Here is a 22,245-nt window from a genome sequence, read left to right on the forward strand (position 1 = left end):
CCATTTTGCAAGGTTTTGGAGAAATATGTGTGCGCCACAAACACACACATATACATTTTTTTAAAGAATATCATGATATACGATCGGATAATAATTCAATTATACTTTATTCATTTTTAGATACATCCTATATAGTGCTTAATTTATAATAGAAAAACGAGTCCCGCTTCCAAAGTTCTTCTACTAAAATTAGGATCTCTTCGAGTCTCATGAATTAAATATTAAGGGCTTATTTACTTTATGAAAATATTTTTTGTTTTAACTTCGTAAAATGTGTGTTCATTGTTACTTCTTAATAAGAAAATGTGGAACTAAGCGGAACTATGTTTGGAAATACAAATCTTCTTTTAGGGTTTACTACAATGGTGAAACAAGCTGACAATGGAACTACAAAGGAGATAGAGAATGAAAGAGACCGGAGACAAAATTTCATATGTCTGCAATCTTTAAATTGATTTTGTCCGGCATATTAATTGCATAAAGGAGATATTCACTCTCTTATTTATCGGTATTACATTTAAATAATTTAAATAAATTTCCAACGATTTAGAGAAAGTGTCATTCCTTTTTCTCCTCTACGTTCTCAATATTTTTCCGCATTCAAATCTATATACATTACACATACACATTACTTTATTTTAAAATGCAATTCAATTCTTTCCAGTAGCTCCCATCTTAGAGAACGCAAGCAGCGATAAGTAATTAGAGAAACAAGAATATGTCAGTCTTCATACCAGCATATGTACAACCCAGTTGATAGCGGCAACTTAAAGAAGTAGACATGGCATGAAAATAAGGTCGTTAAGAACAATCTCCTAAAATACCTAGAGGGAGTAATCAAAAGCATGACACTTAACAATGTTACTGACCCGCTCACTAAACCTCTTACTACTCAACAAATACATGATGGTCATACATTTAATAAAATACATCACCACTAAATTATCACACATTTTTAATAACAATGTTTGTTTATATTGGCAAACACAATATCAAGATGTCAACAAACATATACATTTTAGGTAGGTTAATAACATTTAAATTGAAAAATCTATGTATAACAATTTGAACAAACTCTTTTAACTTTTTATAATCATTATTTTCAAATCTTTGGAAAAAAATTAATATGCCATATAATTTTTAAATAATTTTGGAAAAATTATGACCTGCAAGTTTGTAAATTTATTATTTGAAAGTCTATTATGATATTTACTTGTTTAAAATGTTTTGGATAAATTAAATATCTTATTTTCCAATTTCAGAACTTTTTTAAAATGAAATTTCAAAACTTTTTAATTGCGTTAAAAGGATATCATATTTTGTTATTTATCAGTTTATTTTAGTTAAAATACTGGTAGTAAGTATGGTTAATGTATGGGAAACACAATGACACAATGTTTTTATACTCACACGGATATGAGTAGGGTATGAGGGTTGCACTATAGTACCCTACCCATTTCCATCCCTAGCAAAAAGATGAAAAAAGAAGAAAATATAAAAGAATAGATTAACAAATGAGTTATGGAATATTATTTTTTTCAATTAAAAAATTCTGAAACAAATTTCTGTTCGTATATTCGTATCGCTCTTCGTCACCGACACAACTATTCTTCAACCCAAAATGGTGTCTGACGAAGAGCGCTAATTTGAATCCAAGGCCGATGTTGGTGCCTCCAAAACCTTTAATCAACAACCTGGTACCATCCGTAAGAACGGATATATAGTTGTTGTAAATCTTTGAAGTTTCGACTTCGAAGACTGAGAAGCACAATCATGCTAAGTGTCGTTTTTATTGCGATTGATATCTTCACTTTGAAGCTTTATATATTGTGCCTTCTTCCCATAACTATGATGTTTCTCATGTGAATCGTTTACCAACTCATTGATATCTCTGAAGATGGATTTGTGAGTCTGTTTACTGAAAATGGCAACACCAAACAACACCAAAGGTGACTTCAAACTTCTCATTGATGAAAGTGTGCTCGCTCACATCAAGGATGGATTTGCCAAGGGGAAGGACGCCAAGGGAAAGGGAAAGGACCTTGTTGTGTCTATTATGTTATGTCTGCTATGGGTGAGGAGCAGGTTTGTGCTGGTGGGAAGAACTAACTTATATTTCTACCTATTTGTTTTGTTGTTTCCATTTAAGGCGCTATGATCATTTTTCTAAGCTTTTTTATATTGTGGGACTAGTGGTGTTGATGGTGTTTATGGATTTTGGTTGGTTTATCTATTATTCTGTTGTCATGTGACTTCATTATAAACAAGTATTCCCTTACTATTGAAAACTTGCTTCTTCTAAATGTCCAAAAAAAAAATGAGAGATCAAATAATAATTAATGTTGTTGATGTTTTTCGTCTAATTTTAAAGTATTAAATGATACAATTTATAATTTATACATAAAATAATACAACACTACAAAATTTTAGATGATTATTTATGAAAAAGGGTTAAATATGTTTTTAGTCCCTATAAAATTACAAACTTTCATGTTTAGTCCCTACAACAAATTTATTCACTTTTGGTCCATATTCATTTTACAGGACTATTTTAGAGGACCAAAAGTATTCATTTTTTGGAAAGTTTTTTCAAAATAGGGAGGATTCTCACAAACTACAATATTTTGGAGGACTAAAATTACCATTAAATTTTTTTAGGAGTAAACTTGAAAACTCGTTATTTTATAGTGACTAAAAAACATATGTAACCCTAAAAAATATTAGTTATTTAATAGAAAATAGATACATAATACATGAATATAATATGAGTTAAAATTTAAAATCACTTTTATACTTTTAACATATATAATATTTATTCTCACACGACTTGCATGACTCAAAGAGTCATATCGAATACATGAGTGCAAGGGATCTATATTTTATTTGCATGATATATTGTTTGTTCATGCATGTATTTGGTGGTGTTGTTTCTGATTGAAATGCAAGAAGTTCACGAGTCATATTCAATATATAGAGAATGGATAGATATGTATATTTTACACGATATATTGGTGGTTTCATGTAGTTGATGATGTTGTTTATTATTGAAATGTATGACTCCAAGAGTCATGTTTAATTAATGAGAATAAATGCAAATAAATTCCCTATAATTTATCTAATATTAAAAGTTAATTTTATAATTTAAAATTAATTAATGATACATTATATTTTTTATGTTTTTTTATCTTTTCTTTAATTAATAAAGCATGAATTCAACACAAGTTCAATATATTTGTAAAATAGTTCTCTTTGTTAATTTATTCTAGCAAGTTGTGCATAAATTCACAAAAACATTAGAACTTTTAATGATTAGACTCTTAGTTGGATGTAATACTTCTCTTTGTTAATTTATTCTAGCAAGTTGTGCATAAATTCAAAAAACATTAGAACTTTTAATGATTAGACTCTTAGTTGGATGTAAGTTGTTTACTTTTAAGTCTTTTCATATATAAAAAAAAAGGTATAAATATAGTTGTTTATTGAAAATAAGACTTTGTTAGTTTAGAGGAAAAAAGTTGGTGATGTTATCTTATGTTGCGATTTTCTTAGATTATTTGTACGTCGCACAATGAAATGTGTTTATGTACAACCGATAAGCATGTAAAGAATGGCCACAAATTTAGGAAACGAACACATGAATGAAATCATTCCTCGAGAAAGAAAAAGTAGATAGTAGAAATAAAAATAAACAGTGGAATTATCATATTTGGCTCAAAGTTCCGACCTCTCATGATCCGGGTGAAGATTGTTCTAGCTAATTTGTGATCTTTCCTTCTTTATTCTTTTGCACTTCTGAGTAGTGCTTTTCAAAAAGATTTCCACAAGAGTGGAAATTTTTATTTTGGCATTCAGATCAATCAAACAAAGGTATATTCGTAAACTGAAAATTTTAATAAATAAAGTAATATCATCAACCCATCAAGGAATATCATCAGCACATCAAGTAGTGTTGCCAAAATGGAGGAACTCAAGTCATCATTGTCTTAAAAATTGAAATAACAAAACTGAATTGGAAAAGCAATAGAAAATATGGGTTGTGTCTCATGCATCACTTCTTTAATGTCATTTTGTGTCTAAGGTTCATTGGTTGGTTGGTACCTTCTCTTACTCACCTCACATCTTCTCCCTTGACTTTGGCTTTACCTCTAGCTTGTAATTTGCTTTTTCTGCGGCTGCATCTCGAGCTTCCAGACAAATGTTATAAGTGGAATACTTACCTTTGTATTGCATAATTGTTGTCTCATTTTCAAAATCAATTAGCGCCTTTGCAATTGACAAGAATCAGTGGTGGATCTTGACTTAATTTGTTGGGGGGTGCCAAACTTCTATGTAATATATATTAAATGGTTTCAACAAGTAGCAATAATTAATAACTGGCCTAGTGGTATGAGTAGTTTGAATGGGGAGGCACTTCAGTGACATTGAAGAAATAATGGTAGGTGACATTCACCAATCAGGGACTGCCACGTGGCATCTTGTCGTTATTTCCTCCATACCACACCCACCAACACAACGAGAATCTTTTTGATGATTAAGTTGTCTTTTGATGATACTCGGTTGAGTAGGAGCCGCCATTCAAATAGAGAAACTTTCAATGGTACTTGTTTTTACCAAATACCAACAACCTACAATAGATCACTAGGATCTTCAACAACAGTCTCGGTTAAACTCTTAATATCACTAATTTAGTGAGTTTTATGGTCAATTTTCTATTAAGTAATTAAAAAAATAACCATGAGTTAATGTTGATATTTTGAAAATAATCATGATTTTAATTTTTTTATCACTTTAACTTTATCATATCGATACATACAAATTTTCTATTACTAACATATAAATACATAAAATCCGTAACGAGTGCGGTAAAAATATTTAATTGTGTTTTGCATATGAAATGAAAAAATACTTAATTGAAACACAACATGAAGGTAGATATTTTGAAAATCGTCACGAGTTTTCAAAATTTATCATATCGACTTTCTTATACCAGAACATAAAGAATTGCTTCCACATATATAAGCACAACAAATCCTTAACGAGTGCGAAGCATATATTTAAGGATGTTTTGGATAAAAAAATAAAATGTTATTTCGTAGAAACACTATGTTAATGATGATATTTTTAAATTAGTTTTCTTAAAAAAGATGTTAATAATTTTAAAAAAATCATGAGTTTTTTTTAAAAAATCATATCCACTTTCACATATGTGTACATAAAAATTTGTTTTCACATATATAGACACATAAAATCCGCAGCGACCGTAACAATGTTTTTGCATATAAAATAATAAAATATTTAAGAGAAAAACTACATAATGTTTTTTTAACAAGAAAAACTACGTTAATGTTGATATTAGAAAATAGTCGTGAGTTTTAAAAAAAATTACCATGTCGACTTTCTCATATTGGTTAGGGGTGGGAACAGGCCAGGCTGCTCGTCAAGGGCCTATGGCTCGGCCTATTAAAATCCCGGTTTGGTGTAGCTCGTTTAATAAATGGGTCAAGCTTGAGCTTTTTAAAACGCCTATTAATTTAATTAGGCCAGGTTTAGGCTTATAAAAAAGCCTATCAGGCCGGCCCGTATAGGAGTATATTACATTTTTCCATATTTATTATTTATATTTATATATATCAAAAAGGATTACTGATCCTTCAAATTCTCATATATATTTTATTCACGGAAATAAAATTTAGTAAACTTATAACAAACCCTTGTATTAAAGTAAGGAAAATGATATAGAGCACGACAGCATTTTTCTTGCATGTTGCACGACAACGTTGTTCTCTCTTTTATTTGATGAGAAATCACAAAATATCTCTTGTGAGTTGTGATAGTGTTATGCTACTATAGCTCAATCCTATCCTATTAATTAATATTTAAATAAACTCTAATGGTTTATACTTTATTCCACCGAAGAAAACACTCTTTTAGAGTGTAGTGGTATAGATGATCACAATGACCATAGCAATAAAGAATATTGATGCTTATTTTTTGTTTTAGTATCTACTTTATTGTTTTACTTTTAGTATGGATAAACTAGTATTAATATTCAAGTCTATTCATTGAGCAAATTGTGTGTAGCAGCGTGTCGTGCAAATTCATGGGAAAGGGAGTCGTGCTATATAGCACAGCTCCAAAGTCAACATTAGGTTATAAATATTTGGATTTGGATGCCAAACGAAAACAGTGTAGCACACATAACATACAGAATAGAATGCCTTCTTCGGTTGACAACAAATTTGACCCGCTCGTTGTGCGAACACTTCGCAAGCAAAATCTCTGGCCTCCCCAAAGTTGTGATATCTACCTTTGCCTCCCCAAAGTCCGTGAACTCAGCGACGACGAAGCATATGGCATCGTTGAGGCCGAGTTTTCTCGCCTCCCTCAAGCGGAGCTAAACCGCATCGTGGAAGCCGAGGTAGATATCATATTAGCTCCCTTCGTAACCCTACTATCGCTCCTTTTCCCGAAGAAAGATAAACAGATAACTCCACCTCCGCCATTGATCGAAAACGAAACCATATCTCCCCAGTTGAGTTGGGATTGGGGCGATATATTTTTTTTCTGGTTTGTAGCTTTTCTCGATTTCTCTCTTTCTTATTGCCTTTCGTTGTGTTATTCCTCATCCTGTTCCTTTTAATGTAGCTCTTACTTTCATCTGTGGCGTTGGATCCATCTACTACGCTTTTAGCCAGGTTGAACTACAATTTATTCACAAACACTAATTGTTTTCTTTCTCAAACAATTCCTCAACTAACAGTGTTGTTTTATTTTTATTATCCTAGCCTGACAAAAGATCATTATCTAAATCTCATGTCATTCCCACTGCCAATGCTGCTGCTGCTACTGCTCAGGTACATCCCTTGAATAGAAGAATTTTTTCATACATGCATTTTTGGCCCCTATTAAAAAAAAGAGGGAAAATTTGTGTATTTATTTCATTGGAAATTGAAGTCTTTGCCTTTTTTTGAAAGGGTTTGCTTTGTTGTGAGGGGCTGCCAATTATACAAATCAACCTCCATTTTATGTCGTTCTTTATTGAGTAACCTTTTGTTGGCCATTGATACTCAAACTTCAGGAAGTAAAGCAGCGTGCAGCTGTTGTTCCAAACACATCTACTGGTATATACTCAATGGTCTGCAAACTGCAGGGAGTAGAGCATCATCTAGTTGTTGTTCCAAAAAGATCTACAGGTATGTACACATTCTATTTCTAATTGTTATTGGCGCTATTTCTAATGTGCTTTGTCAATTTTCTGAAAAAGCCTTGAAGAATTTTCTTTATGTAATTTAAGAAATTGTAACACAAACGTAAGCATGTTGTGAATGAGCGAGTCTTAATGCATGAGAATTCCATAAAAAGAGGGATCAGTAAATATTTTAGTCGAAGAACACGTTACTTTTGATTTTATTTTGTTATACGTTTATTCTTTTATTAGGTAAACTTTCATTCCTTTTCTTCTATTAACATATTCATTATAGATTTTAATTTCCCTTTATCATTACTTTTATGGTTGAGAATTTTTGTGTTACTACCTTATTCCTTAAATTGGATTAAAAAGAAAAGTATAACAAACTTGAAGAAATTAAAAAAAATTGTGTCAAAAGAAATTAAAAAAATTTGTTAATGTATCTTGACACTAACAAATGTATTGGATTTTCTATATATTTTTTTGAGAAATTCTTACATGAACTCTTATCTAAGAGATCATTCTTACACCCAACCAATTAAAATCAAACATCTCATTAAAATAATAAAAATAATTAATATCATAATTTTTTCTCATTATTTTTAATATTTCTCTCTCCTTTTTCCACTTTCTTTAACCAACAAAAACCACCCACCACCATTTATGTTTCCATTTCCTTAATTAAAATCACATTTTTTTGAAAGTTAATAACATGTGTCATATTTTTAATGGTTGGGTGTAAGAATATTTTTAGGGAAGAGTTCATGCAAGAATATCTCTATTTTTTTTTCACCGTGATATAAAATAAATTTACGAAGAATTCACATTTGATCAAGTAATAGGTGAAAAAGTATTGATGATTAGATTGAGGAAGTATTACATTATTGACTAACAAATATAAGAGTACAATGTTTATTTTCACTGACTCAAGTTTTGATTTGGAGCCTCGTAATCAAACTAGGAAAAAAAAGTCTTTTTATTTTATTTTTCAGTTAGATTAAATATTTTGTTTTCATTTATCTCCCCTTAAAAAATTCACTTCCTTTCATCATTTTTTATAGGTTAAGGGAGATTCAGTGGTACATCAAAAAAGACTAAAGGAAAAAGCAACTTTGACATTACCTCATCGAATGGAGATTCCAACCCTCTTCCCTATAAGGACAACATTCCATCCCCTCCTCCTCCTATATGGTATGGAAATTTCCACCCTCTTCTCTATAAGGACAACTACGTTCCAGCTCTTCCTTCTCCTCATCCGAATTAAATGTTGAAATTCAAATTGTATTAATATCAAGGTGTATCAAAGATGACTTCTTTAGAAAGTTATATATTTAGATGATGGTTAGTTGTTTTATTTTGAGTTTGGTCTTGTTGCACTCTTTTCCTTCATGAGGTTTTATCCTACTTCTTGGGTTTTGGTCTAGTCCCCCCAAGATATTTTTTTTGTATTTCTTTATTTATCAATAAATTTGTTAGGTTGTTGTAAATGATAGGTACTGAATTTTGGTTGTCAGCCTAGTTAGGATACCAAGTTTTTATTATAATGTCCATGCACGCTAATTTTTGCAAAGTTGAACATGATTTCTATGAAGGAGGAATGCAATAGACTTGTCATAAAATCAATAAACAAAATTTATGTGGACATGGCCGAGTATCCTGTTACTATTGATCTTCATGCTAGAGTGGGATTTTAGACTCCTATTGGTCAAGAGCATCAATGACAGTGGCCACAAGTATGGCCTTGTTTATACTGGAATTGGCTGAATTATATGGTGTTCCCGTCGTGGCATTTTCCCTTAAGCACAGAAGCATATATAATGGGTACACAACATCGAAGATGTTGCGGCACTACGGTTGGATTGTTCTGGCTTATCAAATGTCACCTGGGGCTCAACACATTATTGTGCTCCGTGCGGTCGGTTTTCTTGCGTACTAGTTGAGCGCCTCGCGTTTGACATTAAAATTGTGTTCCGTGAGCTTCACAAACTTTCCCCTAAACTAAGACCAACAATAAGGAGGAGAGGGCCTTGGTTGAGTCCACATCTTGTTTATGAACCGGTAGAGGCGGACCAGCTATATACACATACATGATAACCTATATTGAATTCTTTTTCTATGATTATTTTTATTTTGATTGAAAAAGTATTTCATTCCAATGATTATTGTGACACAAATAGTAGTAGATAAAATTATATGATGCAAATAATTGCAAGTAACTATATAATATTTGATTTCTCTTATAGTTTCAATTGATCATATTTTAGAAGATGAAAATATTGATCAATCAATCACAAGAAGATGAAATCCAACTCCACATTACGATTGACCTTGGAACAGGTAAGTGTAACAAAATAAGATTAATTAGGCTCTCAGAGACAAACAAGAGGTAGTTGATACCGTTGAAACTGTCTTCTGCGGTGCAAGGAAAGGGTGTGGTCTTGTCATCTATCGCAAAGATTACTCTACCAAATACTGCTACTAATTTTGTGCGTAGCTATGAGCCATAGACTCGGAAAACCAAATACGACACTAATACTGACATACCGAAAACTGGTCACATATTTAATGTTGGTGCTACATATCTAGATTGTGTACTATTGTATTGTATCCTTCTTTCCATTGTATACCTCTAATGTTTAATTCTAACCATAAAACTGTGAAAAAGCACCTGAAGCTTCCTCTGCAGATATCAAGGAAGTTGTGATTCAATCATATGATATGCCTTCTATCTATTCTTTAGCATATGAATCAATTGGTTCAGAAAATTCATTTGTAGTATTGAGTCATACTTGGAATAGAGTTGTCATGTAGTGATATCATCGTGTGAATGAATTGTATAACCACGTACGTTGAATTTATAATTCCTTTGTAAATTATTTTGTTAAACATTGTTGTATTTGGTAAACCATTGTGCGCGTAACTGATGTTACCATATATAGTCAATTTTATAAGTCAAGTTATTGGATAAGGTTTGAGGAATTTAATTTCCTTTTCACTTGTGACAACAAGAAACAGCCATCATACAAGGAACAAAAAGAAGGACCAAGGAAGGAGAAATGCTATGTTTAATGTCTTACGAAATAAAAATATGAGCTTCAAAACAAAAAAATGAAGCACAATATGAAAATGAGTTTAGAAATAGTATTACCACTCAAAGATGAAGACTGTTGTAATTTTCTTGCTGATTTGATTTGGTGACTTCTCCTTAACTTTGGGAAGGAATTGAGAAGATGCAGAACTATATAATTCTAAGGAAGGAAAGTAATCATGACCTTGAAAGTGAAACGAATTAAAAACGGCAAATGAAAAATGTGTTTTTTACTATGAGACTAGAAATTGTCAACTTTCAAAAAGAGTTGAGAAGAAAGCTTCGGTTTCCTCAGTTTACTCTTTGTTGAGTTTATTTAATTTTCAGTAATGTGTATATAAAATGATCAACAAGCGAGCCTTGTTTCAGAACGGCCGCTTTCTAGGGTTACCCTTTCTCTCCTTTTCATCTAATTGAATATGGAAATTCTCCTTCGAAATCTTTTCATTGTGAAAGTTAAACATTTCCAATTTTAAATCTGCAAGAAATGAACGACGAGCACTTCTTTGAAAATGAACGAGGTATTTAACCAAATATTTCCCCCTGTGCACTTTTTATGTTAAATTGAGAAATATTAAACAAATCCTTCTTGATTAATTAGTCACTCTTATTTTATTTCCTTGATCACAAAATTACTAGAAATTTTTGTCAGAAGATTGGTGGCTATGTTGATACTCATAAGCTTTTTACTCTTGGTTATGCTTTATTTATTTTGTTGCATTTGAATAAGAAACATTCTCCCTCTGGCATAAACTTGAGAATTTTCCAATTAAGCATCATTATTATATATGCTTAATTATCGCATAGATTACGTTCAAACTGATCTTTATATGAAATATTTGTTTTATAACTTGTTATAATTATCTTTGAAAATCTTAAAGCTTTCCATCATTTTTGTTCTGTTTGCAAAATTGTCTTATTACGACCAATTTTGTTTTGAATTAGGAGCAGGGCCGATCTTAAGAATTTTTGTACTATGGGCAAAACAATAAAATTGTGCCCTTTTAATTATTTCAATTTTTTTGTTCTTGCATTTTTTTTGTTGCACAAAATTCATTTATAATCAAAGTTCTCTAAAAGTATATTTTCAATAAAATTAATCAAAGCAAATGAAAAAGAAATATATCTATATAGTACTAAATACTATGTAAAAATAATTATTTTTGTGCCCCTAAAAAAATGGTGCCCTGGACAGCCGCCCACCCTCAGGGTCACCCCTGATGAGGAGAACTAAGCAATGAAAAGATATATTTTCTTATATGAATGGAAGAAACATGTTGCAATTGGAAATGAACATATCATTTTGTGTTGGTTTATAATTTCTTATATGTGTTGGTGTAATATCTTTGGAGTTATATTCATATTTTATTATATTTCATGATATCGCCCCTTATTTAATTGAGAGTCAAGTATTGGTATTGGTATGAATAAGGTTTAGTGTTATGCTATGTGATTCATCACATCACTACTATATATAAGAAAAAACATAATCAAAATCACTGTAAACAATATAAACAAGGAAATATCTTTAAGATGTAAAATAACAAGAGAAAACGGTTAGACTTTGTGTTTTCCGCGCTAAATAGCTTTGAAATACGGTTAGAGTTTTTTTTTTGTTACATAAGTTTTTTGGTTCTAATAGATACAACTAATGATAATGTATATGTTTTTTTTGGTTCTGCGCGCCAAAGTTATTTTGGAGATTTTCCTGAACACAATGGTAGGACAAATGACTCTTGTCCAAATGCATTCAAGTGCAGGAGAATTCTGTAGATGACGATACAGGTGAAAAATTCATATTCTCTTCAATAAAAAAAAGAGGCTCAAAAACTGGATGCATGAGAAAACAATAGATATTAATTTAATTTATGTTTGATAAAGAACCGTCTGAGGGATGGAGTTTAAATATTGAGGCTAAACATTTACTTGTGTTTGTTGAAGAAATGTGTGACGGGTAGGTCGTCAGTCTGTCTGATGCCCGTTAGTATGATTTTATTTATGAGTGACTTGTATACTTTGTTAATCAGATTATTAATAATTTATATTTTTGTTGATGAATGATTCTGATTGTGTCGTTGTTTGAGTAGTTTGCATTTTTACCAAACTCACCACATTTTGGTTAAGACATAAAAAATGATAAGAAACCAAAAGAAGCAACTTTGTATAGACAATGATGTCATTATTGCTTTGAAAAGTATTTGACTTGTATTTTCAAAACACGGTTTCTTTTTATGCATTTATTAAATAAGATAAAGATGAATAATTCTTATTGTGATTTTTGTTTGAATAATCTATGTTTCTCGGCTACTATACTCAAACTCTTATTGGTTAAATATGTGTAGCAATATTTTGATAAAAAACATATAAGAAAAATTCTAATAAGTGCCCTTATGGTCATTAATTATGTCATTATATTCAAACTTTTATTGGTTAAATATGTTTATTTAAGAAAACCAAAAGAAGTAAGTATTGCATAAATAATGATGTCATTATTGCTTTAAGAAGTATATGACTTGTATTTTCAACATAAAATATTATTTTATGCATTCTTTAAACAATGCAATGTTCTTAACACACTTGTTAGCATGACCTAAATTATAAAAAACATAATTATGCATACACATAGCTTTATGTATGTATGTATGTATGTATAATAAGACTATGTATATTTGAAACAGCTTCTCGGAGGAACCGAAGTCCCTTGGAAGAAGATTGAAGTCAAGCTTCCTATTGTCAACCAACATTATGTGACACTAAATATTTATAAATATTTATAGAATGTATTAATATTATACATAAACGGGCACTAATTTCTTTAATAATACAGACATATGATGTATAAATATTTATAGGGACACTAAATATTCTATAATAGTATTTGTTAATAGTTATAGGGATAATAAATTTTTGTACTTGCGTTTTTGCAAAATTATATTTTATTATACCCATTTTTGCACAAAGAAGAAAGAAAAAAGTAGAAGAAAATACAAAATAATAGATAAAAATGAATGAGATATCAATTAAATAATCAATATTGTTTATGTTTCTCATCTAATTTCTAAGTGGCTAATTATGTAATTGATAATTTTTCAATAAAGTAATAGAACATTACAAAATTTTATGCAATGTTTTTATAAAAAAAAAAAAGACAATCAATTATTTGATAGATGAAATAGATACATGTTACAAGTATGAAATAGGGGTTACACTCACTTTATATTTCTAACATATATAAAATTTATTCTCGTATGAAAAGCATGACTCAAAGACTCATTTTTAATACACAAGGAACGAGAGAGGTATGTATTATATGCAACATATATTGGTTGTTTTTGCATGTTATTTGTGTAGTTGTTTGTGATTTAATTGCATCACTCTAATATATTCATGTTGAATACATGAATAATGAGAGACATATGTATTATTTGCAAGATATGTTGGTGGTTATAATTTATGCATGTAGTTGTTGTTGTCATATGTATTGAAATCCATGACTCTAAGAGTAATGTTTAATTCAAGAGAATGAAATAATATCAGCTGTGTGTGATTCATCTAATACTTAAAATTGATTTTTTAATTTAAAATTAATAGTATATTAATTAAATTTTAATCTTTTACTTAATTAATAAATCATGCATTTCTCAATGTTTATAAGTTACTAAAATGACTCTTTTTGTTAATCAATTCAAGCAAGTTTCGAATCAATTCACAACAATGTTAGATGTTAACAAATTTAAATGTTTTAAAAACTTTTTGATTCAATTAATATAGGGTCATCAAGTGGTAATCGCATAACATATCTGATGAAAAACCACTACGACAATGCTTTCCAAATAACATAGGATATGTTACTATTTTTCAACCTCCTCTTTCCATTATTACGTTCAAAAGACACAATATAATTGATCATTTCATTTCACAAGTCATGCCTAAGTTTGAACCGTTGAGGAATCTCATATAATATCGTGTTAACACTTATTCTATATGCCAATGAAAACCAACCGATGAAGAAATTAGTTCTTAGTTGTACCATCATAATATTTTTATGATATATGTTAGGATCACAAGTATGACTAAGTCAAAGGTGTGATAGTTGGAAAAAAAATTGAATATGCAAGTTGTGTATTGATTATTGAAGAACGAAGAATATACATCTAACTAAATAAAGATAAAACTAACTTATGATCGGTAACTCAACTAACTAAAAAAATGAATTTAAGTGGAGCAATCCTCCCAATTAGTGGTTGTGGATAATATTATTTGTCAAATGACTGATGTCTCAATTTACGAACATTATTCATGTCATCTATCTTAATTTTCAAACTCTGTAGATAAATTTGTTCATCGGCAAGTCAATATAAGTTGCTCATTTGCTCTTTTATAAACAAAATTTTATTCATGACGAGCAAAGTAGCACAAAACGTGCAAACTCCAAAATCAGCGTAGAATTACTACAAAGTTAGAAAGAAAATTGCAACCAAACCAAGTAAAAAAAAAAAAAAACAACACAGAAAACCAAGTAAAATCCCCGACAGACCACAGATGACAGAAGAAAAAAAACGCCACCTATTGTTAAGTGGGAACCAACTCTGCATAGTATCAGTAGTTCCTTGTCATATTTCTCCAATGTATTAGCAAAAAATGCCACACTAAAGAGATATGGTGTAATGTCCTGTCAAATACTTTGAAGACAAGGGAGTGGATTATTCAAAAAAATTCAAAAATACAAAATCTTCTTCCCTTTCATGCTAATCAATTGGTTCAAAAAATTCATTTGTAGCCTTGAGTCATACTTGGAACAGGGTTGCATGTAGTGATATCATCGTGTGAATGAATTTTATAACCACATACGTTGAATTTATACATCAGAAATAGGTGACGCAGCACGCCACCTCAGCGAAAATGCACAATCAGCTCAAAAAAAATTTACAAGGACGAAATCTGATAAAAAGAATTTACAGGGAGAAACCAAAAGTGACCTATATTACAAAGGGTAAAGAATCCTCCCAATTAAAGAAACATTCTCCATCTGGCATGTACTGAGAATTTTGTAATTAAGCATCATTATTATATGCTTATTTATCACATAGATTACATTCAACCTGATCTTTATTTTTTTTGGTTTCTTCACACTGTTTTCACTCATGTTTATAGATTTATAATTTTATATGAAATATTTGTTTTATAAATTGTTCCCTGTATAATTATCTTTGAAAATCTTAAAGCTTTCCATCATTTTTGTTCTGTTTGCAAAATTGTCCTATTACGACCAATTTTGTTTTGAATTAGGAGAACTAAGCAGTGAAAAGACATAATTTCTTATATGATGAATAGAAGAAACATGTGGCAATTGGAAATGAACATATCATTTTGTGTTGGTGTATAATTTACAAGTAATAGATTACCGTTATTTGTAATTTGGTTCATATGTTTTGGTTTTTCTATCTTAATGGCGACAAGAGTTAATAAGGCACCGAAAAGAGACAGAGTGTATAACATCTGTTTTCAATTTTAGTATGCATATAATTATTATGGGTGACGGTTGGAGAAAATGAAAATTGAGAAAAAGTATATAATTATGCATATATTTTGCAAAGAATCTGCTTGTCAGAATGGTGTATCATCAAGATTTCATCATGATCACCAGATACTTAGATAGATGTAGAGCATATATCAACTGCTTCAAAATCCAGGTATTCTACTGTATCTTGACTTGACTTTGAATTTGTGAATAGAAAATTGAATCGTTACGATCAAAAGTTATGTGATTCACTGCAAACTTGTGTGCTCTTTGTGACCTTGTTTGCTAATCATAGGTTCTTAAATTCACAGAAGTTGTAAAAGATCAAAAGAACTCTGTTGTGTGTCGCGTGCAATGGAACAAGAAAGCATTGATGGAAATTGATTTAAAAGCATTATTTGCTTTCTTTTTGGGTGTGTTGTTGGTTGATACTCTTTTATAGATATTTCTTTCAGGTCAAAGCTATGTCAAGAAGTGTGAAGATTCAATTCCTCCTCAGGAATCACAGTGAGAACGTCTAAGCCGCGAAAAAGGAAACAAAAAGGAAAACCTCAGAGCTCTTTTCTTCTGATCAAAGAAAGTTCAGCAATAGATATTTTGCTTCTGCGGAAGTTGTAGGGTGATACTTTGTATAAACATGCTTTCTCATAATTAGGGATTTTAATAGCAAAAAGTTTGAATGTTTTCTGGTAGTGTTGCAAGTATAAGAGAGCTGTCACAAAGGTAGACATTCAGAAATAATGTTACAAAGGTAGAGACTCTTGACGTGAATATTTGCAATAAGATTTACTTGGCTCACAAATATTTTGCCTCAATTTCCATGTTGCATTTTCATATGAATCTCTTCTCTGTGACTCAACTGAAACAAGTTCTTAAAGAATACACTTTTTCCTTCAACTGTAAAAGTAATACATTTTGCCGAAAAACACATTTAATCACCTACCAAAAAATTAACATTTCAAAGAATTGTGTTAACAAATGTTTAAACCAACAACAAAGTATTGTACTATAGTATATCTACTAAATCAATCATTCAATATCCATAACCATACTCAAACAAATGAGTAGGCTCAAGTGAAACAAGAAAAAAATCAGCACAATCAACCATACCATAGCTGCTAGATTCAATCCTTGGGGGCACAAGTGAATCACAACATCCAGAACAAGCAAACAAAGGTGGAACTGTCCAATTATCATAACCGCCCAAAACCGAAAAACAATGACAGTAATGAGTTATGTGTCTGTAATCCGATGAAATGTAACACCGAAATACAAAGCCATAGCTCAAACTAATCACCAACCACCCTAGACACAACAAGAATCTCCAAAATCTGCGAAGCACCCGAACACACAGACTGCAGAAGCACAGAGAGGGCAAAACTCAGCAGGCCTAACAGCAGCACCTTAGCAGCCAAACACCAACAGCAGCAGCAGAAAGCAGTTATTGCTATCAAAACCAGTAGAACTGAGCCAAAAACCTCGCCCACGCCTAATAGCCAAACAGAACCTGCAGAGCTTAAAACAGTTGCAAAAGACAGTCTTTAGGGCTCCATACCCATTCGTAGAACATACACGGAGGCATAGAGATTCTATCCAAAGACCACCGCCATGTCCAAACCTTAATCTCCTCCACAATTTCTTCGACATCCGGGTTCCGGTCATTAAAAACTCTATCATTCCTTGCTTTTGCTTCAGGTCTTTGACTGTTGCATGCAGTGGAACAGTTACAATCTCACCAAAAGATGGCCCTTTAAAATCAGACTTATTCTCAATGAAATTCGGTTTCAAATGGCAAATAAATGTCAAAACTTGTTCCATTTCATCTCTCCATTTCCACTCTTTCACGTCTCTGCAGTCAATAATTGTTTGAACTGAAAATTCCACTGTCTCTGAATCTCGATAACCCAACATCACTGTACATATCATTACCAGCACCAAAGATGATGACGTTGATGAATCGACATGAGGATTATCTGCAATTGTCACCACACCATATGTTGTTCCATTTCAGGTGCTTTGAACCCTCTTCCGAGCTCATGAATTGTATATTCAAGGATCCTAGTGGAAGAGTCAACCATGCGGCGAACCACATAGTTTCCAACAATCACAAACATGAGGGATCAAGTTGTTACTAATTTTTAAAGCTTATCTAGCTAGTTTACTTTTCTTCCCTTGCAAGTAAAGTAATACTTAGCCTAGTCTTGTGTACCTAGATAGACCAAACTAGCAAAATGAGTAAAGAAGAGCATTCTGTTTTATTTTTAAGGTGGCTCATCAATATGGTAGCAAAGGGTATTCAATCCCTGCGGCACTTACTGAGAGATAGACATGTATATCCCAAACATCACAATGTAGATCAATGAAACACCTCTAAAATTATCCTAGGCCAACCATTGACACTGTCTGGTATTAACATACATATTTCAAGAATTCCTGTCATACATATTTCAAGAACACTTCCAACACAACTTCCAACTAAGGCTCACATTCCATCTTCAAATAATGACATGCTTAATCGAGCTATACAAAGAAGAAACATAATTTTTTGCAGGGGATCACACAAAACCTAGTGTGTGACACTCACTCACATATATTATCCTTGATCAAAAGATATGATTTCTCTGCTACTAAGTTAACGCACAGTCAAGCAACATGTGAACTTACACCGTTAGATTTCTCACAATGGGCGACAAGATCTCTAGTGTTCTAAAAAACAACAAGAATGCAAAACACTTGCTGCCAATGAGGGCTGCAATAAGTAACTATGACACAAGAATCTTACCCAAGTAAGATAATTCAAGGCAAAGCCAAGAAAAGCAATACAATTTAATAGTGCATATACGATCCAACTGCTTTCATTACATTGTGCAATACATAAAAATTAAAATCTTACACATAATTAGGCAATTATCATGAACAGAAGCAAATACACGTCTGTAAGTTGACATTTTTCTTATATTAGGAGTACATCTGAAAACAAAAACATCTTACATTTCAAAGCTCAAACATCAGAGCACTTCAAGAATGCTAGAGAACAAGGCATCCCTGACGCAAGAAGTAGTTAATCTTTCTCTTACTAAACCCATTACGAGCTGGAGGAGCCGTTATCTTTCTCAACGACGGCCTTGAAGATACCATCGAAGAAACAAAATCAGCATGGACTTTTTGACAACCATACAAATTAATCTTTCTAAGTTGCTTGCAGTTTTCTACTACATGCTTCACTCCCTTCGTTGTGATATCATTACAATTTTTAAGTGACAATTTCAAAAGCCCACAACAACTCTTTGAGATCATATAAAGTGCTTCATCATCAACTATTGTCTGTGACAAGTTCAATACCTCCAATTTGGGAACTTCAAAGTTCATTTCTAGTTTCACTGTTGAACACTGGGATAAGTTCAAATGTCTAATGTTACAACATATCCTTAAAACTTGAACAATACCTTCTTCAGATATGCGACAACAATTGCTCAAATCAAGCAGCTGCAAATTGGAGAAGATGGAAGCAAAGACTGTGATATATTCATCAAATAACCATGGATTGTGAGCCAAATGAAGATACTTTAATTGAGGGCAAGCAACAAAATCCATCAAAGATTTAGAACTCTCTAGACTCTTTTTCCCAATACATGTGTGTTCCATTTTGATCTCAATAAGTGAAGGGCAGTTCTTAAGGAGTGCAAAGAAAGCTGATTCTGTGAGCATTGAACAATGAGTCAAATTTATAAATTCCAAATCAACAAGAAACGAAGACATCTCCGCAACATTTTCATCATTCAGAAAAACAGCATTTTGAAGATCCAAGTGTTGGAAATGTTGACACTTGGATAGTAAAGAAAAGATTCCAGAATAGCTATAGCCGGTGCAATCTTGGAGAACAAGCCTCGTCAAAGGAAGACCTTCGTATGCAATAGAGGAGAGGAACTCATCTGAGATATTCAAAGATAACAAATCAAGAGAAGTCAAGTACTTCAAGCTCACCAAAGAGGAGATGAATTGTGAAGTGATATAAGTTGACTGGCGTAACCAGTCTCCACGTCCAAAATTATTGGAAAAGGATAGAGACCTCAATGTTGGTCTCTCGCGGAGAGCAGTAGCAATACCAGCAAAGGTTATGTCAACACATGGCAACATGATGACCTCTTCGAGCAGCTTACAGCTTTTAAACAAGTGGAGAATAAATTTGTCATCGATGTAGGAATGATAAGAGAGATTAATCTTGCGGAGTTTGAAAAGTGAAAGCTCTACGGCACCATGGTAGCATTGTGTGGGGTAACTGAGGTCGAGGACTTCCAACAAGGGGAAACAATGAGAGATAAGTAAAAGATCGCTGCTATTGATATATTGCAATTTGGAACAAGTGAGAGAGGTCAAAGTTGTAATCTTTTTGGAAAATGTCTGCAACCCAATTGTGGGAATGATGCATTTGTTTGAGAGATTGAGTGACGTGAGTTTCAATGGAAAACGAGAGATTTGACAGAGAAGCTTGTTGAGTTTACCGTTGAAGCACGAGAGGTCGAGGGAGGTGAGGTTAGTGAATCTACGGAAGAGAGTAGGAAGAAAAGGAAGGGTTGGATCAAAGACTGTGAGAGAGAATCGAAGACGGTTGGTGATGGAGAGTAATTGTTTGGAGACGACGGAGAGAGATTTCAAGCATCGATTGTTGTCTTTCAAGAATTTGAAGACACATTCCCAACACTCATCTGGTAAATATGAACCAGAAATCATTGATTTTCTTCTTCTTTTTGCATCACTGGGCCCCAATGTTCCTCTTCTTCTTCTCTTTGTCGAAGTGGACTCCATAGTTACCAATGAGTGCCGCCAGTGGTCGTAAGGCGACTTGTGAATCTAGGTTAAGCTACGTGAAGAGGACGAAAGTTATATTACTAATAATTCCTCTATATGTGTTTTAATGGTTTTTTTATTTCGTGAAATTAGTGAATAAACTAGTGCTTTTTTTTTTTGGGTCAAAAAACTAGTGTTTAATTAGTGGGATAATAGTTGAATGTGTAAAAAGTTCTCACAATAATTTTCAATGTATAAAATTTTAAAATAGTTTTATTGTGCATTTTGTGGTCAAAATTTGAAATTTAAATAGTCCTTCAGTGTTGACATGACCACGAGACATAAGACAATTTTAGGATGTTTGCAACTAGCACATGCTTAAGATTTTCTTCTAGCTATCCTGATTGATGGGTTAGGTCAGCATATGTCACCAGTGAAGTATCGTACAATCCGTAGATATTGCATTATGATTCCACTATTTCTTGTTGATGATGTGTGTCCTATTTGTCGTAAGGCGTACCTAGATACTTTGGGGGAGCATGTCGTTCATTGTAATGAGTTTTCCTGCTTTAAGTACAGTCATGACTTTGTTAGGGATGTACTTTTTGATATATTCAGAAGGGTGGGGGTATCAGTGAAGAAGGAGGCGCTTGCGAACTTTCAGACTGACCCACTAGATAGAAGATCAACACTCAGGCCTACGGATGTTATAGTGTACGGATGGGTAGGAGGAAAACATGCATGTGTAGACTTGACTGAGGTTTCACCACTTGTGGAATTAGGTGTCAGGCCTTTTACGGTGGGACATGCAGCCATAAAAGTTGTGTCAACCAAAGTGGTCAAACATGAGAAATCGTGTTCTAACAATCAACACGCTTTTATACATTTGCTTTTGACACTTTCGGTTTCCTAACACCAGAGATTGTTGACCTTCTACATAGAGTTCAAAAGGTCATGCATAACAATGTCATGTCTCCTAGGTCCATGAATGTTGTGTTTACGAGGATTGATTTCGCCATCCAAAAAAGCCTAGCAGCGCATCTTGTTTCTCGCTTGCCTTCTATTCAAGTGTAAATAATGTTTTATATATAATATTTTAATGTTGACATTGGCTCTTTTTGTATAAAGACTAGTACGAAAGTAAGTAAGTATTTATAGGAATTGAAATGACAATAAGTAAAGGGCCCGTTTGTTTTAGATTTAAAAAAAAACTAAATTTTTCTTTGTATTTTTAAAAATGGATTTTTTTGGAAATTTAATGTAAAATAATAAAAGTTATTTCAAACTCATCTGATATAAGTTAAAAAAAATATTTTGACATTCACTAACTTAAATATTCATTGTTCAAGATTTTACATAGTAAAAATCACATATTTTTTCGAAATGACTTCTTTCAAAAATAATTTTTATGAAAAGCTATTTGAAATAGATTTTTTTAGAGAATTTTTCAAAATTTTAGTATCAAAAAAAATTATAACAAAATGATGAAATACTTAAAATGACATTTTAAGATAAGATATTCAAACAAATTTTTCATTTAAAGTTTTCCTTGAAAATTTCTTTGTTAAAAAAAAATATAACAAAAACATATTACACTATAAAAATCTATTTTAAAAAAAGTTATAACAAACGGACCCTAAGTATATTGAGGGATTAATA

The 22,245-nt window shown here is 31.9% G+C and overlaps 1 protein-coding gene, 1 long non-coding RNA gene and 1 pseudogene across 2 annotated transcripts; 2 read left to right on the forward strand and 1 right to left on the reverse strand.

Annotated features, from left to right (window-relative positions):
* The first annotated feature begins 1,621 nt into the window (after nucleotides 1-1,621).
* Nucleotides 1,622-2,229, forward strand: LOC146923558 (eukaryotic translation initiation factor 5A-1 pseudogene; annotated as a pseudogene).
* Nucleotides 2,230-6,644: 4,415 nt separating this feature from the next.
* On the forward strand, nucleotides 6,645-7,197 carry LOC146923559 (uncharacterized). Its single transcript, XR_015010915.1, has 3 exons — nucleotides 6,645-6,695; nucleotides 6,786-6,854; nucleotides 7,079-7,197. It is a non-coding gene; the product is annotated as an uncharacterized LOC146923559 (long non-coding RNA).
* A 9,068-nt stretch (nucleotides 7,198-16,265) lies between these two features.
* Nucleotides 16,266-20,616, reverse strand: LOC146923560 (F-box/LRR-repeat protein 16-like). Its single transcript, XM_085708717.1, has 2 exons — nucleotides 18,840-20,616; nucleotides 16,266-16,348 (listed from the first exon to the last, which is right to left on the reverse strand). Exons 1-2 carry the CDS (start codon nucleotides 20,602-20,604, stop codon nucleotides 16,266-16,268), a joined length of 1,848 nt encoding a protein of 615 aa, XP_085564843.1. The 5' UTR covers nucleotides 20,605-20,616.
* Between the last annotated feature and the right edge of the window lie 1,629 nt (nucleotides 20,617-22,245).

This window comes from Medicago sativa, chromosome 5 (assembly GCF_051527215.1).
Source record: "Medicago sativa cultivar Bolivia chromosome 5, Bolivia_mono, whole genome shotgun sequence".
Lineage (NCBI taxonomy): Eukaryota > Viridiplantae > Streptophyta > Magnoliopsida > Fabales > Fabaceae > Medicago > Medicago sativa.

Excerpts from the sequence above, each read along its gene's own strand:
- LOC146923560 (XM_085708717.1), bottom strand. The coding sequence starts at position 20,604 with ATGGAGTCCACTTCGACAAAGAGAAGAAGAAGAGGAACATTGGGGCCC. Across the intron at positions 16,349-18,839 it reads CTACTTCTTGCGTCAGGGAT|GTTTTCCTTTTTGTTTCCTT; the intron begins GCCTTGTTCTCT and ends AAGAGCTCTGAG.